Below are 17,382 nucleotides of genomic sequence, written 5' to 3' on the forward strand. Positions count from 1 at the left end.
GGGCTGTACGGTCTATCAAAGAAATGATTGTAAAGATTTCCTAAAAAAGAGAGAGCATTGGTTGGACTCAAAAGGACAGGAGGGCCAGTGTAATAGTTTAGTTTGTTTATTTATAAAGCGCGTCCGAACCCTCAGGTAGCTGGGCGCATAATCATGTGCACAACAGAGTTATATATCGTTACACGAACACATTAATACAGCAGTAAAAGCAGGGTGCATAAATTAGTCCAGGCTCTGAACAGTTGCATACAGAGAACAGAGTGTGCGGAATACCTGGTGCAAGATAAATTACAGTGTAAAGTCAGGACCGAGTTACAGAGTGGTCCTGAATAGGAATTAGGTAGGATAAACATTTCTACATGGTGGAGAGAAGCGGCTGGCCGTACGTGTAGGTGAGAGACTAGGTGTTTAAGCTGATAGCCATGATTTCACCATGGCTCTGAATGGCCAGAACGATGCTTCCGATCTGATTGCAGGAGGGAGAGCGTTCCAGCATTGTGCTGCGAGAACTGGGAAGCTGGAACATACTGCTATTTTTAGGTTGTAGTTAGGAACCTTTATTTGGTGCAGGTAAGGGGTTCTGGTGGGTCTATTGGAGCAGTGTCTGGAGAATTTGTCTGAGAGGTAGCGTGGGGCAGTGAGAGACAGGCACTTATGGGTGATGACAAGTGTTCTTAACTTAATTCTGTCTCGGATAGGGAGCCAATGGGCTTCTTTGCTAGCCGTGGATATGTGAGCCTTGCGCGGGATGTTAAGGGCACATTTTAATGCATTATTTTGAAGGATCTGGAGCCTGTTCAGGTTTTTAGTGGTGGTGCCTAGGTAGAGTGTGTTGCAGTAGTCTAATTTAGACAAAATCAGTGCTCTGGATAGGGTGAGGCAACTTGAGGGGGATAGAAAGGGCCTGCAGGCATTGATCAATTTATTGGTGTAGGTGTTGGTTGAAATGGTGGCGTTTATTTGTTTTTTAGTGACAAGATGGAGTCGAGGTACACACCTAGTGTTTTGACCTCTTTGGAGACTTTTATGATGTTGCCATCGATGGTAAAGGATTGGTACCTGTGGTCCAATTTGTTGAGGCGAGCCTGGGAGCCTACGATAAGCAGTTCTGTTTTATCGTTATTGAGACAAAGGCTGTGTGTGGCCATCCAGGCTTGGATTTCTAGGTAGATTTCATTAAACTTTGCAACATCTTCTTCATAGCTGCCTGTGAGAGTGATGAGGACCTGTGTGTCATCCGCGTAATAGGAATAGGAATAAAGAAGTAGGGGAGCCTTGCACGTTGAACTACTAAAAGATGCATTTCAAAATCTGTCAATACAAGAGATGCAGGGAAGTTGGGGGGAGGTACTAGAATCCCTAAAAAGTGATTTGATGAAGGAACTGTGAGGGGAAGATGAACTCTGACAGAAGAGCCCCTAAGGATAGTAGTTTGGAGCACGAAAGGACACAATAGCTTTTTAAAACATGACAAGCAGAATAAGATGTTCTGCAAGAGACATGGTTGACAAACCAAATTTGGATAGATGGATAGCAAATTAGGCAGCAATTGGCAGCTAAAACTAGTGTGGGTAGACTATCAGGAGGCTTGTTGTGTGGTTTTAGAAGTTCCAAATTTGAGTCGATAAAGATCATCTCGAAGACTATCCCTGGGATCCTTGCAAGCACAGCAAATTAACAAATGGATAAACAGAATCACCTGAAGATCCTGATTATTAATGTATACTGGAATGATAGGCAGGGGGGGGGGGGTAAATGCCTTCATAAATCACATAGAAGAGTGCCTGAAGGACTGGAGGTTCAGTGGGGAACGGCATGTAATCATGTGATGTGATTTCAACATGAAATATATAGGCGAAGAAGAGGGGGAAACTAGGAAGAGCCGTGGGCACAGTTCTTAAGAGGTCTGGGACTTGTTAGGAGCAAAGGGGAATCTGAGGGTTAACCTAACAAAAAGGGCAACTTGGAAAACATCCAACATTGATTATGTAATACTATCCCACCTAATTTTATAAACCGTGCAATAGGTTTGAGATAATTACCACACAATTGAGTGATCATAATATACTAGAAGCCACATTTGCTCTATATGCCAAACCCCAACCTAGGGAGCCACTCCGGAGGTTGGTGGTAACCAGCGGCGGTAAATGATTTAAAAATTATTGCCGCAGTGGGGCAAATCTAACAAAGAAATTGGAGGCCCTGGTTGACAATGGGCAGGAAAAAATGTATGCTGGAAAGGTGCAAATCTTTAAATGGCTTCATATGGGGAGGTGAAAAGCTATAAAAAAAATAATACAAAAAGTCATGTTATGCATGTGCATGTATTTAACAAAGTAATGTGGAACAGAAAGAAAAAGCAGAAGGCAGACTCGGCAATACTGTGGTGGCAATGGATTGACAGTGAAGCCTATGGTAAAAAAAAAGAGATTTAGTAAGAAGTTACAAAAACTGGATTCACAACCAGAAACACTTGTGTTTCAGCAAGATAGTGAAAAAATGCTGACAGCGCTTACGCAAAGCAACACCTGAAACTTCTAGTCCAAAATGAACTTGGATAATATAAACCAAACTATACTACAAAGTAACTCAGTAGGGGGCATGTGAATGGCGGCTGCATTGGGCCAATATATGCCATACCTTATCAAGACCATGCAAGAGAGAAGGTAAATATTGCCCTTGGAACATTGATTTTGAACAGATAGCGGTCAGGCAACTGATTATAAAATCTTCAAACTCAAATGCAGCCAGACCTATTGGATTTACGAATACCATACAAGTCAAATCTGGGTCTTTGGTCCTTGGTTCTGACGCACTTGTTCAGGGACATTCTCAGATTAGCTGTGACATCCAGCTCCCGGAAGGAATCCATAATTGTTCCAATATTTAAGAAGGGCAATCGGTCTGATCTTAACAACGATCGGCCGATTGCCCTCTTCGACTGCGACACTAAAATCCTCTCAGCATTAGTACTAGAAAGTGGATCCAAGGAAATAAAATTCTACCCGGGAATCAATGTAGCTTTAGAAAGGGGCAATCTACGACACTCAACAGGCTTATTCTGTCTATCATAAAAGACAGAACTGGGAGCAAGGTGAAGGGACTGCCTAAACAAATGTATGTGGCCCTAATAGACTTCTCCAAAGCTTTCGATCTAGTAAATCGAGACTTGATTTGGGGAAGGCTAAAAAAATAGGGCATTCCAGCATCTTTGCTGGCTATCTTGAAGTACATACATGAAAGCGCGTCTGTGAAGGTGCGAATGGACTCTGGGGCATCGCTTACAAGTAGGTTTCCCACATCGAAAGGACTCCGCCAGGGTGGTGCATTTGCCCCATGCTTGTACAATTTATAGCTGGCGGACCTAAATAACGCATTAGGAAAGGCTGCCTTGATTAGACCTAAGGTGAGTGGGCTCCCATACACGGATGATGTAGCACTCATGGATGGCTCACCCATAGGTCTACAGAGGCTATTAGTAGCATTAAATGAATATGCAAAGTCCAGTGATCTGATAATTAATCCCAAAACAAGTCGCATCATTATGTTTCAAAATATTAAAAAGAAATTTCGAAGTTATAACTTGTCTATCAAAGAAACAAGTAAGAATAAGGATAGCGTGATTTACTTGGGATTTAACCTGTAGGCTCTCAAGAAGATCGCTTGTCATTGATAACACTGAAAAGAAAGTAGACCAATTGGCCTCTCAAATGAGGAGACTACAAAGAAAATCATGTAAATTTACAATCAAACCTCCGATTCTTTTTTATGTTGGTTAGGTTATACCAAAGATAATGTATGGGATGGAAATAGAGTTGGTTGCATACAATATTCCATGGGAGAGACTGGAGGGCAGACTATGGAAGTGGGTATTGGGATGGCCTTCCTCCCTCCCAATGGCCTCATAACGCTTCAAACTGGGCCTCCTATCGTTAGGACCCGCCAATTGAACTAATGTTCTATCTTTGGTTAGAAATATCCTGACGTCCAAGAGAAACACCCTATATGTGAATCTCTTAAACTACCTAATGGTAAGAACCTCACCACTCCTGAACAAGATATCATCTGTGGCTGATAAGTCTTTTAGATGCAATAGATAAAGAACGCTCTGATTTAACAATTGACCAAATGAGTGTGAAGAAAGAGTTGAAAGAAAAGGATTGGATTACTACCATCTCACGCACAAGAGGATATAAATGACCACCTACCTTTTCACTAATTGACAAACACCTTGGCCATTTACCAAATGATTTTCAACAACTCCCGTGTTCAATTACAAGAATACATTTTTTTACATTTAGACTGAACCTCTTATCAATGGGGAAATTACACAAGCACAGAAAAAGCTAAAGGACGGGGCTGCTGATATTTGCACTCAGTGTAATTCTGCAGGAAAACAAGAAACCCTCTGGCATATATTGGTGGAATGTGCAATGTTGGCAGTAATAATGACCTGTGGAACCGTATGTCTGCGGGGTCAAACCTTTTTAACACATGCAATTGTGCAAATGTTGGATGAACTAGTTACTTAAACAACCGGACTTGACATGATCTCTTGGATATTTTAGCGATGTTAATTCGAGGGGATTGGGTCCTCCGACGTACTCCATATCTATGACAGGTAATGTCCACAGCTGTGCTGCTTCGGAAAATCTTTGGCGTCTGCATCCTGCGTCAATGACTTCGATGCGCCGTCCCCGAGGACCTCCTCCGATGGCCGACGTCACCCGATGTGATAAGTAGGACGCACGACGCCCATAGCCTCAGTTCCGTTTTTTCCGAAAACGTGTTCGCTTCGTGAATCTCGGTACGCCTCGACTCGTTGGAGTTTGCTGTTTTCAATTGTTGGTCTGTTGAACCTGTTCGGTATGTGTGAAGACCTGTTTGTGGCGATGTCTTTCTAATCTTCAAACCCGCGTCCGGGCTTCAAGAACTGCGGGGACTGTGGGTCCAAGATGTCGGTCACGGACTCGCACGACAGCTGCCTCTAGTGCCTCGGGGAGGCCCACGATACGGACGACTGTGTCGACTGCCAGTCGCACACGGCAAAGGCCTTGCCGGAACGCAAGAAGAAGCTGTCGGTAGGCCGGGTGTCTAAGCCCCGGAAGTCGAGGTCTGCGGGGCTTTCGACGGATGACTCGAGGGGTGACTCTCCGCGTCATCGTCGGAAGTCCAGTGGGTCTCCTTCCAGGAGTCTGTCTCGCCACTCCTCTGCCTCTTCGAGGCATTCCCGAAAGCGCCGGCATAGGTCGCCTTCCCCGTCCTCTTCCGAGGACCCCGCCCGTCAGCGGGTCGCTTATCCCTCCATGCAAGCGACACCGGAGGAATGGGCTTCCTTCGGGAAGCAGATGCTAGCGATTCTTGAATCGCAGGGCACCGGTCCGTCCGCGCCTCCGAGTGGGGTCGGTGCCACCGGTCGAGAGACACCGTCCGTATGCCTTTGGGCTCGGGTGGTCGGCACGGCTCGCGGGAGAGGTCCCGCTCGGACAAGGGTAGCCGTTCTCGCCATGCCTGTTCCAGGTCCCAGTCCTCGACGCGCTAAAGACCGCATGATCCTGTGCCGTCTTCGAAGAAGACATCGACGCATGTGGCTCCGAGGTCGTCGACGATTTCTCTCGAGGCTCCGCCTCCGAGGGGGTCGTCGGCGCCTAGGTCGTCGAGAGACACGCTCGGAGCTCCGGCTTCGAGGCCTGTGTCGACGCCGCCGATGCTGGCGGCGCTGCAGCAGACGTCGACGCCGATTCGCTCGACGTCGACGCCTTTTCTGTCTTGATGCCTTTCGAGGCGGTGGTGTCGGAGGGGCCCCGTGGCACGGGGTCTGCCCCTAGAAAGGCTATGGCTAAGGTCAGGCACTGCTTTGGTCCACAGAGGTCTTCCTCTCCCCGCCTGGAGTACACTTCAGAGGGTGATGAAGGCTCTGATTGGGGCTTGGTTCTGGTTACGGTTCCAGATGACCTTATCTCGGCCATAGCCAGTTTGATGATCTGCGGCAGTCGCTGCATGATGCCAGTGGACTGGACACCTCTCCGGAGGTGGAGTTTTGTAGGCCGGAGCCTGGCTCTCATGCCGATTCTTCACATCGGCGCCTTATGTCTCGGGTCACCGAGTACTTGGGTTGGTCAGCTCCCCCAGGGGAGTTCGTTCAGGATGATCTCACGGACATCCTTGATCTCGGTCCCCCCACTGACCCGGTTTTGCCTTTTCATATGGCTCTGCAGAGAAGGGTGGCGGCGGCTTGGACTGCTCCGGAGAGTCTCCCGGCAGTGGGCAAGTCTTTGTCGCGAAAATACCATCCAGCCAGTAGCGACCCCTGCTACTTGTCTAGGCACCCCACTCCGGAGAGTTTGGTGGTGCAGGCGGCTACGGCCTCGGCAAAGCAGGCGTCGTATCCTACCATCCCTCCGGATAGGGACGACAACGTTTTGATGGCTGGGCGAAGAAAGTGTTTTCTTCTGGGGGTATGGCGCTTCAGGCGGCCAACTCCATATGTGCCTTGTCTCGTTTCACACACAGTCTGTGGAACTGTGTTGCATTAGCGGCTGAACATATTCCCGAAGGGGACGAACGGGATGGTTTCCTTGCTATGGTTCAGGATGGCAAGGATCCTATGTGTGAGGCCGTTCAGTCGGGTTTGGACTTGGCGGATTGTGTCAGCCGGTCCATGGCGGCGAGCACCGTAATGCGCAGGTTTGCGTGGTTGCGGAAGTCTGGGTTCGCTCCTGATGTGCAGTCCCGGCTCCTCAACATGCCCTTTGACGGTGAACACCTTTTTGGCAGCAAGGCTGACGAGAGTCTTGAGAGGTTGCAGACCTCCAAAGCTGCAGCGAAGTCGTTGGGCGCTGCAGTTCACCAACCTCCGCCTTTTCATCCTAGGGGACAGCAATGGAGGGGAGGTTCCTTTCGCTATTACTCGTCCTTCAGTAAAGCGAGGGGAGCTAGCAGTCAAAGAGGCCATTGTAAGAGTGCCAGAGGTGGAAATAAAGGTACTCGAGGTGCCAAGGCCGCTTGGGCAGCTGCCTCTTTGCCCTCGGGCAACGCCGCAGCCGCTACCACTCAGTCATGAGGCCATATCCCATGGTTCGCCAGTTGGGGGAAGGTTGGCGCAGCATCTTGTAGAGTGGCAAGCCATTACTTCGGATGTGTGGGTTCTGGAGATCATAACCCACGGCTACTGTCTTCCTTTTCGGCAGAGGCCTCACGGCAATCCACCAGGGAGCCTCTCTTTGAAGAGTCCGGATCCGCTCCTTGCGCAGGAAATTCAAGCCCTGCTGGAGAAAGGCGCCATAGAACTGGTGCCTGTAGCGGAGAGGAACAAGGCATGGTATTCCCCTTATTTTTTGATATCGAAGAAAGACGGGGGATTGAGACCCATCATGGAATTGCGCGGTTTGAACAAACTCCTCAGGAAGGACAAGTTCAAGATGGTGACTCTTTCTCAAGTCCTCCAGGCCCTTCAACTTCAGGACTGGTTGGTGTCTCTCGACCTCAAGGATGCTTACTTCCATGTGCCGATCCATCCCAAGCACAAGACGTTCCTGAGGTTCGCGGTTGGGGACTCGCACTTTCAGTTTCGGGTCCTGCCGTTTGGATTGACCTCCGCCTGAGGGTTTTCACCAAGCTCATGGTGGTGGTGGTGGCAGCGCATCTCAGGAAAGGGGGGATTCACGCCTACCCCTAACTGGACGATTGGTTGATCAGGGGGAGCTCTCACGAGCAAGTCCTGTATCATCTGTCCGTCACCTGCCACTCCCCTCACAGGCTGGGCTTCTCCCTCAATTTAAAGAAGTCCCATTTGACACCAACGCAGCGGCTCCAGTACCTCGGAGCAGTGCTCGCACATCCCTGGGGCAGTGTTTTCCTCCTCAGGTGAGGGCTCTTCACATTCAGCAGATAGTGCACAAGTTTATTCGGCCTCATGGCATCCTGCATTCTTCTGGTGCCAGAGGCTCGTCTGCGGATGAGATCTTTGCAGTGGGCACTCAAGCTCCAGTGGTCTCAGTCCTCCGGCAGGCTGTCGGTCCCTGTTCAGGTGCCGTCCTCGGTAGCCCGGGACCTTCTGTGGTGGGCCGTTGAGGGCAATCTGATGAAGGGGGGCCCCATTTTGGCTGCCCTGGCCAGAGGTGACGATTGTGACGGACGCATCCCTCACGGGATGGGGAGCTCATGCCAACCAGTTGACAGCGGTCGTTGGTCTCCGTCAGAGTCCAGACTCCATATCAATCTGTTGGAGCCGAGGGCCGTTGGGCTAGCCCTGAAGGCTTTTCTGCCGACTGTGCGCAGAAAGAGTGTCCTGATTCTAACGGACAACACGGTGGCCATGCACTACCTCAACAAAAAGTGGGGGGCAGGGTCACTTCCGCTGTGCAGGGTGGTGTGATGCAGCTCGTGTTCTGGGCCATCCAGCAGGAAGTTTCGATCTCGGCGGTTCATCTGGCCGGAGACGACAACGAGACGGCGGACGCTCTGAGCAGGCAGAGCACGATCTCTCAGGAGTGGGAGCTGGCTCAGGAGATTCTCCTGGAGATCTTCGCCTTTTGGGGGACCCCTAAAGTGGATCTCTTCGCCTCCAGTGTCAACCGGAAGTGCGAAAGGTTTTGCTCGCGGGAATTTCCTCCAAAAGGAGCCTTAGGAGACGCGTTCGTGGTGGAGTGGTGGTTCCCACTGCTGTACACGTTTCCTCCAGTCCCCGTCATCCTGCAAGTGCTGCGCAGGTTACGGAGGTTCGGTTCCCGGATGATCCTCATTGCTCCGGCGTGGGCCCGGAGGACGTGGTACCCGGACCTTCTAGACTTGTCCATCTGCCCTCCACGTCGTCTTCCCTACCAAGACGAACTGCTCTCGCGGGAGGGGGGGGTCAGGTTCTCCATCCATAGGTCAGATCCCTCAATCGTCACGCTTGGCTTCTGAAAGGTTGAGGTGCAAGGATTTGGGGCCTCCCTGAAGACGTGATGGAGGTGTTGCTCTCGGCCAGGCAGCAGGCAACAAAGTCTCTGGACCGTTGCCGTTGGAGACAGTTCTGCGACTGGTGCAGAGTTCAGAATGTGGATCCTTTTGAATGTGACATTCCCATGGTTTTGTCTTTTTTGCTTTCTTTGGCCCACAGGGGCTTGCAAGTGGGGACCATTAAAGGTTACCTGGCAGCGCTGTCTATATTTAAGCGCTCGTCTGAAGAGTGTTCCTATTTTAAGATTCCTTTAATTTCACAGTTTTTGAAAGGGCTCACTAATGTGTTCCCTCCGTCACCTTTTTTGGTGCCAGGTTGGGATTTGAACCTTGTTCTTAAGTTTCTTATGGGTGCTCCATTTGCATTCTTGCCCTTTGAGGCTGTTGACTCTGAAAACTGTGTTTTTGGTTGCGGTTACTTTCGCTCGCAGAGTGAGTGAGTTACAGGCACTTACAGTTAAGCCACCTTTCACTGTGTTTCATAAGGACAGGGTTGTCCTTAAAGTTTGTCCTTCTTTTCTTCCGAAGGTGGTTTTGGAATTTCATTTGAGCCAGAAGGTTTTTCTTCCGGCGTTCTATCCTCCTCCACATCCTGGTAAGGAAGAGGAGAGGCTCCATAGGCTTGATCCTCGGAGAGCGTTGAGCTTTTATATTTCGCGCATGTCCCGGGTCAGAGTGGACGATCAACTTTTCATTGGTTACGCTGGAAAGCGTTTGGGACAAGCTGTGACGAAACAGACTTTGTCTCGTTGGATTATTTTAGCTATCTCCGAGTGTTACTGCTTGGCGGGTAAGGACCCTCCGGCTGGCTTGCAGGCCCATTCTACCAGAGGAGTGGCTGTGTCTACTGCTCTGCAGAGGGGAGTTCCTATTCGTCAAATCTGTGATGCAGCCACCTGGGCTTCAGTACATACTTTTGTACGTCACTATTCCCTCGATTCCATCAGAGGGCAAGATCTGGCCTTTGGCAAGGCAGTTCTCTATTCCGCAATTTGATTGGGCATGCTAGATTTGTATTCTAAATTCTTTCCCACCTCCTTGCTTGGTACTGCTTTGTGAGTCTGTCATAGATTTGGAATACGTCGGAGGACCCAATCCCCTCGAAGAACAAGTTACTTTATTACCTGGTAACGTTCTTTCGATGGGATGGTCCGACGTATTCCATATCGCTCCCTCCCTGCCTTCCCCGCTGCAGAATTTCTTTTGCGATTGCAGCTTGCGTTCCGCAAGGCCTTGTGTGTCTGACTGGCAGTAAACTGGTGGCACGCCTTCTGGGAAAAACTATAACTGAGGCTATGGGCGTCGTGCGTCCTACTTATCACATCGGGTGACGTCGGCCGTCGGAGGAGGTCCTCGGGGACAGCTCATGGACGCAGACGCCAAAGATTTTCCAAAGCAGCACAGCTGTGGACATTACCTGTCATAGATATGGAATACGTCGTCGGACCATCCCATTGAAAGAACGTTACCAGGTAAGAAAGTAACTTGTTCTACTTTTTATATGGATATATGTTGTGTTATGATATGATTTTCTTTTTTGTATGTGTGTAAGATCACATTTTTATCAAATTCAAAATTGAAAAAAATAGAATCCTTCGCCTCTGGCTAACGTGCTTTACAACGGTGGGCCCCTGCAATGAGTTAGCTGATTGTGTTGAGTGTGAGGAGCTGATAGACTCATCTATGCCCGAACAACTGGGGATTGCTAGCTTCTTGTTCCCTTCGATAAGATGGACTGAAGAACCCCAAAGAAGTTTAATGATTTACTCACTAAAATGTGACGCAACAGCATCTAGCAAACCTCTTCTTTACCCTGTATGCTTTCTCGCTTCCTCATCCTGTCACTGAAAGTTGTTAAAATATGGGCTAGTATGAATGCTAAATGCTCCAGGTGTATTCACGTATACTGTTTCCCTTGTCCTTGCAGCGCGTCTCAAGGCCACCTTGTACCGCTTTCAGAACAGTTTGTCACCAATATTCCTACGACTCCTGCTCCATTGACGCGGCTGTCCGATGACAATGGTATGTCAACCACATTTTTCAATACATTCATAAGAGTATTAGTTTCTGTGCTTTGAAGTGCAGTGCTTGCCAATAGTCAGAGGCTTTTGAATGCAGATGTGCATATAAATAGCAGGCCGTGAATAGAAGAACAGCTGTGAAGGTAAACTAATTACAGTGTCATCTCTGTTGCTGTTGAGCTTGGTTGCTTTGAGGACACATGATATAAGGAACACAAAACAACTTGCCCTTGGCTGGGTGGATATTTAACTGTCCAGATAAATGTTACAGCTCTGCTTCTAGGGCTGAAAATTCCTAATATTTTGCTATTTTTCCATCTGAGTAATCCCCTTTCCTGGGATTGGAAGAAGCTTGAGTCATACTTAACAATCCAACCGTTAACAAGTGGGCTTTGAGAGGTTCTCTAATTCAACGTTCTCCTATGCATTTTATTAAATGAGCACAAATGGTGAATTCTGTTTTTAAAGACTTACCTGAAGGGGACCTCTTCAAGCCACCCATTGTCACTCTAATGAAAGGTGCTCTTCTCTGCAGTAGGACGTATATTGTATTTATATAAATAATGTAATTAAAGGCTGTACTTTGGTTTTAAAATTGCATAACCGTCTTTGTTTTAACTCGTCTTTCTTTCTTGTAACACATTAACCTGGATAGAATAATAAAGCAGAAACACTTCCGTATAGTAAAATAGTCTGATTCAGATAGTAACAGACAAGCGGCATGGTGTTAAGTTAAACCGCAATGTAATGCAATTTCACTTCATAACATTTCACAAATAGATAAGTACGTTTCATATTGTATTTGAAGCATAGTTTAATAGGACCTCAAATGGTGCTGGCGAGGTGGGTTGTTCTTCATCCTGTAGTGATGACTGGATTCATTGCAGTGCAGCCTTGTGACCCTGCACCGGCATGACCATAGATCCATAGCCCTTGTGTTCGTAGAGGAGAAAAGGAAATACATCAGCACTAAAAGATACAGACTACAGTGTATCCTTGTGATCTTTGTCAAGGAGTATATTGTGAGCGCATGTGTTCCAGTGAAATGAAAGGGTCAATATTCAGCAGAATTAATGATTTATTATATTACAGCCCTATGATTGTGGGCTAATAGTATACTGTGATAACTTGTATTCCATGGGGTGGAAAGAAAGGGATTTGCCTTGTATACGTCAAGGGACTTTATGTATCCCTGCGTTGTTGTTTTTTGTGAACCATACATTTTGGAGCTCTTTTGTTGCAGCCATGGGTGAAGACTGAAACCGTGAAATAGTACTGGGTTGGAGGGGTTCATTACAGTGGAACCATGTGGTTTTGTACGTACAGCGCACCCCAAGCTTTTGTATTGCAATCAAAGTGAGGGAGGTCAGTAATCTGCACTGGAAAGTGAATGTATTGTTGAAGAACAGCCTTACATTCTTGGGCAAATGGTACAGTCTGAGCACTATTAATCTTTAAACAAAAATAGTGTGCCTTCTTTTGATGGAGTTGATCTGCACCAACAAGGCAAGAAATGGCAGCCACGTTTTTTCTCAAAGTGAATTCATGCAACCTTTGTTTTTGCTTTACAAATATTCATATCTATCTTGTTTTCATATTTTTATAAAAGATATGCATGATTTAATTGTATATCTCACAATACATCTAACTAAATATGCTTCAACACCACCTTTGCATTAATTCCATTTACTCCTTCCTCCTTCTCTTGCACTGTATACTCCTCCCTTTCGGTATCAATGCCTTTCAATCTTATAGCCACGTATTCATAAATTGTCATCAATTTCAGAATTACTTGATATTGATTTCACCATAATTGTTTGTACCCAGTTTTTGTTATGACCAATATAACATTGCTTTCCCTTACATGGTTTACATCTAACACCAAATCCAAGCAATACATTGCTGTTTCCTCAGTGACCACATTTATCTTTCACTGCATTACTCATTATCTTTTGAAACAGTTGACTTGAAGCATCACAAACACTGCAAGAGCTTTACTGTATTTAATTGTCTCAGAATTACATTGTTATCTTCATGAGCGTTTAACACTCCACTGAATCTTTCTGCCCGGGTTTGATCAATAGCCGTCCTTTCTGTGTGTGTGTGTGTGTGTGTACGTACGTACGTACGTACGTGTGTACAGTAAGTGATTACAGTAAGTGATTACAAGCTAGATTGGGCCTGCTCAATCACACATTTAGATCCTGAGTATTCCGTCTCTGCACCAAGAGATGAGGGTCAAATTGCTTAGAGGAGAAGTAATTTGCAGTGAGAACAGTGCCTTTATGAGGAACATCTGGAAATTAATCATGGATGACATAATCATTTAGGAAGCCACAACAATGCAGACAGAAAAGAGTTATACAAGGTTTAATACACAAGATAGACCTGTTTGATTTACATTAACTGTCAATAAAAAAACATTGATTTCTTAGATTTGACTATATTGCCCTGCAAAGGGGGTTGAAAGTTCAGGGTTTAATAAAGCAACTATAAAAGTGCCATTTTAAAAGTCGTCCTAAACACACAAAATACAAACTACTGTTTGGACAGGTTCAGAGGCTTAAAAAAAATAGTCAAACGTCATCGTATGAGGAAGAGGCAAGTCAATTGCTAAATAAATTATGAGATAAGGACACCCTATTAATTTATTGAAAAGAACAGTGTGGTAGGTCAGAAGGAGGAGACACTCATTTTTGTCATATTCAATGAGTGGTTTATTAATATAATAAGAAAATGGCCGGTCGATTCCTATTCTTTGGGTTTCTTTACCTAACAAAACTAACTAGTGTACTCGTCGTCAGTAGTGAAACCCAAAAAGTAAACTGTGAGTACTTCATCTCAAAACTAATCTATTTTGGCCCTATTACTAAGGAAAAATAACAAAAGTGCCGGAGAATGCCCCCCTTCTCCTGGATAGGCTGTTCGGCCCTAATAGGTGATGATTTTCAAATAGTTCTTGGCTGTTTCTTGGATGAATTCCTGCAGTTCACTCGAGGGCTTTTCCACCCACCTGGCGTCCCCTTTCCTTTTGGATATTTTTTCTCCTAGCTGTATTTGGGTTTTCAACCCTTTCGACTGCATCTTCTTAAAGTGGTTCTGTAAGGTTCCTTTTCCCCAATACATTTGAGGGACCCAAATGTCCCTTTTCTGGGTCTTGATCAGTGCTCTAGATAAGATTTGGAAGTGGGAGTATTTTACTCCCTATTATTTAAAGTTGGGAGTAAAATAAGTTTTAGGGAGTAAAAATGTAAGTCCACTTTCCAATGAGAGTATTTAGTAAAAATAGGTGAAAAGCAGAACTGCTTTTGTAATATTTATTTATTTGCACCTAGCTATTCATGCACATTAAAAGATACAAGTTTACTTCTTCCAATCAGGCAGTCAATATACAAAGCCCTGAACCACCAAGCCCCACCCTATCTCGCGAACAAATTCACCCTGAAATCGTCAGCCAGAATCACCAGATCCACCAACACATCATTCCTGATGGTGCCCAGGTACACCCTAAAAAGAGCTGGCGGAACCAGCTTCCCGGTTCTAGCTTCCCAATTATGGAATACACTTCCACATGACATCAAATCCATCCCAACCTTTCAATCATTCAGAAGTCACATCATCACATGGTTATTGAACAAAAACTAACACTACCTACCTCACACTCGACATCATCTTGTACCTTACCCCTCCAACAGCTTACTTTCTTTTCTGCCAATGCTTTTTGAATGTATTGTTTGTACTATACCTGTATATACTGTATAAACTGCCTAAACTGTATCTTGTAACCATTACCCTTAAGCACCCAGATACCCATGGGTCAGGCGCGCTATATAAATAAAAATAAACAAACAAACAAAATAATAGTTTCTTACTGTGGTACTACGTGTACTACTGTTCCAAACATATACATGGAGCTCTGAGGGTAAAAGCAGGGGTGCAAGATTCTACATGTCTTTTTCCAGTTTTTTGTTGCAGGTATTTGAACTCCCTAATTTTGTTTTATAGGCATATTTGCCAATTTTTATACAGTAAAAGTGAATGATACACCCCTTATCTGTAGGTCTGGTCTTGGATCTCTGTATTCCTTTGGTTCCTGATCTCCTCATAAACAGCATGGTTTTTTTTTAAACTTTGGTTTTATTGGCATTTAATTAGTTTTACAAACCGGGCTGAATAACCCATAAGGCACACAAGGCGATTAACTGTCCCATTCAACCCTTAACCCCCTCCTACCCTCCGCCCCCCTCCCAACAATGCCCCCCCCGCAATCCTGCAATAACTTCAAACGAAAGAGACAATGAGCGGCTTTATCCTCCCCTGTGTTCAGGAGACACTGTGGTAGGTGACCATTCTTTTCGGCTGTGGACGATGGTGCCGTTTCCCCGGTCGTGGGCATTCAAGGCGGGCCCAGCTGGGCTTCAAGCCCTCCTCCCCTCCCTCGGTGCGGGCCAGTGTCTCAGGTCAGTGAACATCCCATCCCCAAGATTGTTGCACCCCATACCAATGTGCCATGAAAGGCCCCGAGTCATTGTTCACCATAGCTGTGAGTTTGTCCATCAAGAACATATTCTTTACTTTCTTCAGCCAATCCTCCTTGGAGGGGAGTTCCGGGCTCTTCCACTTCTGGGCCAGGGCCACCCTCCCCGCCCGCAGCATTGTTTCCACCTTACTTGGATATCTATATGTTTCCAAGTCTTCCGGGGGTACCCCCAACAACATTGACAGAGGGTCCTGGGGGAGAGGTTCGTCCGACACCTCCGTGATCCAGGACCGTACTCTTTCCCAGAAGGCCTGAACTTTCGGGCAAAGCCACCACATGTGCTTCCTGGATCCCCTCTGGCCACAACCCCTCGGGCACATTGGAGAGACACCCGGGAACATTTTAGATAATTTTGCTGGGTCCCTATGCCACCCCTGCAAAACCTTAGTTATGCTCCATGTCTGCGGTGAACAAGTTCCCATTGAAAGCGATTTTGAAAATTCTCGACCAGGTGTCTTCCGAGATGACCTCTCCCACCAAATCATCCCAGAATGAACGGAAGCCCCTTCTTCCGGGGAGGTTGAGAGTGTTCAAGATTTTATACATGTTCGACACCGCGCCCTTTCTCGAGGTCGCTGTATCTAAGAACTTTTCAAAGGGGGTCAGCTGCCTCCTCAAGTTTTGGCCCCATGACTGGTCACACAATATGCCCTTGAGGCGGAGGTATTCAAAAATGGTGAGGGATCCCCGGCCGAGGGCCCTCCTCAGGTCCTCGTATGGGAGAAACTCTCCCTCCCTGAACATCTGCCCAGCCCATTCCATCCCCAAGTCGGACCAGATCTGGGAATTCCGAAACCCCCTCCCGCCAAGGTCAAGTGGGAGCCCCCAAAGGGAGGACATCGGGGACGGCCATGAAGTGAGGTAGGCTGTCTGTGGGCCCTCCCTCCAAATTTCCCAAAGGACTCCCAGGGTCGGGTGACCTCTTAACTTCCCCGGAACCGATTTGCGTGGGGCCCACAGGAGATCCCTAACCTTCAGGGGGTGGGCGTCCATGTCCTCTAAGTAAGACCAGTATGTCCCCATCCCTTCTTTCATGTGTTCCAAGAGTACCCTCAATTGTGAAGCCCGGAAGTACAGGCGGAAATCAGGGAGCCCAAATCCCCCCTCCTCCCTCGGCAATGTCAGGGTCGCTCTCCCGGTCCTTGGGGTTTTCCCCTGCCATATAAATTCTTGGACTGCGTTTTGTAGGACCCTGAAGGTCTGCTCTTGGATGCTGGTGGGGAGCGCTGTGAACAGGTACAAAAGCCTGGGCAAGACATTCATCTTGACCGCTGTCATCCGGCCGTACCAGGACAGGATCATCTTGTCCCATCTCCTCAAGTCCGACCTGATCCCTGCAATTATAGGGTCATAGTTAGTGGAGGCTAGTTTGGATAGGTCCCTAGTTAGCAGGACTCCCAGGTATCGGATGGAGGTCTTTCCCACCGCGATTCCCTCAAACCTGTCCAGGGAGTCCAGCTCGGGGTCTCGCACTTTCATTGGGGACAGGACTGATTTGGTTGTGTTGATTCTCAGTCCGGAGAAGCGGCCAAATGTGGACACAAGGGACACAAAGGGGGGGAGCGAGGTGGCCGGGTCCGCCACATAAGCAAGGATGTCGTCTGCAAAGAGGGAGAGGTTGAACTCTACGTCGCCTCGGCTAATCCCCCTGATGTCCGCATGCGCTCTGATCGCTATAGCTAATGGTTCTATCGTGAGGACATATATCAAGGGGGAGAGGGGACAACCCTGCCTGGCCCCTCGCGAAAGTGCTAAGGACTCGGTCAACCTCCCATTCACCTGGGCCCTCGCTGTGGGGGCTCTATAGAGTGCCGATACCCAGCTCCTAATGTGAGACCCGAAGCCCATTTTCTGGAGAAGAAGTTCCATGTATCTCCA

General features: G+C 47.3%; 1 protein-coding gene across 3 annotated transcripts in view; it reads left to right on the forward strand.

Moving 5' to 3' along the window:
- Positions 1-17,382, forward strand: part of SKA3 (spindle and kinetochore associated complex subunit 3) — a 1,028,231-nt gene that overhangs the window by 378,073 nt on the left and 632,776 nt on the right. For all 3 annotated transcript variants that reach the window (XM_069639377.1, XM_069639379.1, XM_069639378.1), the window contains exon 6: positions 10,871-10,965. In XM_069639377.1, coding sequence (XP_069495478.1) covers positions 10,871-10,965 — 95 coding nt within the window. The remainder of the gene's footprint in view (positions 1-10,870; positions 10,966-17,382) is intronic.

The sequence above is a fragment of the Ambystoma mexicanum genome, chromosome 7q (genome assembly GCF_040938575.1).
Source record: "Ambystoma mexicanum isolate Mex_15411 chromosome 7q, UKY_AmexF1_1, whole genome shotgun sequence".
NCBI lineage: Eukaryota > Metazoa > Chordata > Amphibia > Caudata > Ambystomatidae > Ambystoma > Ambystoma mexicanum.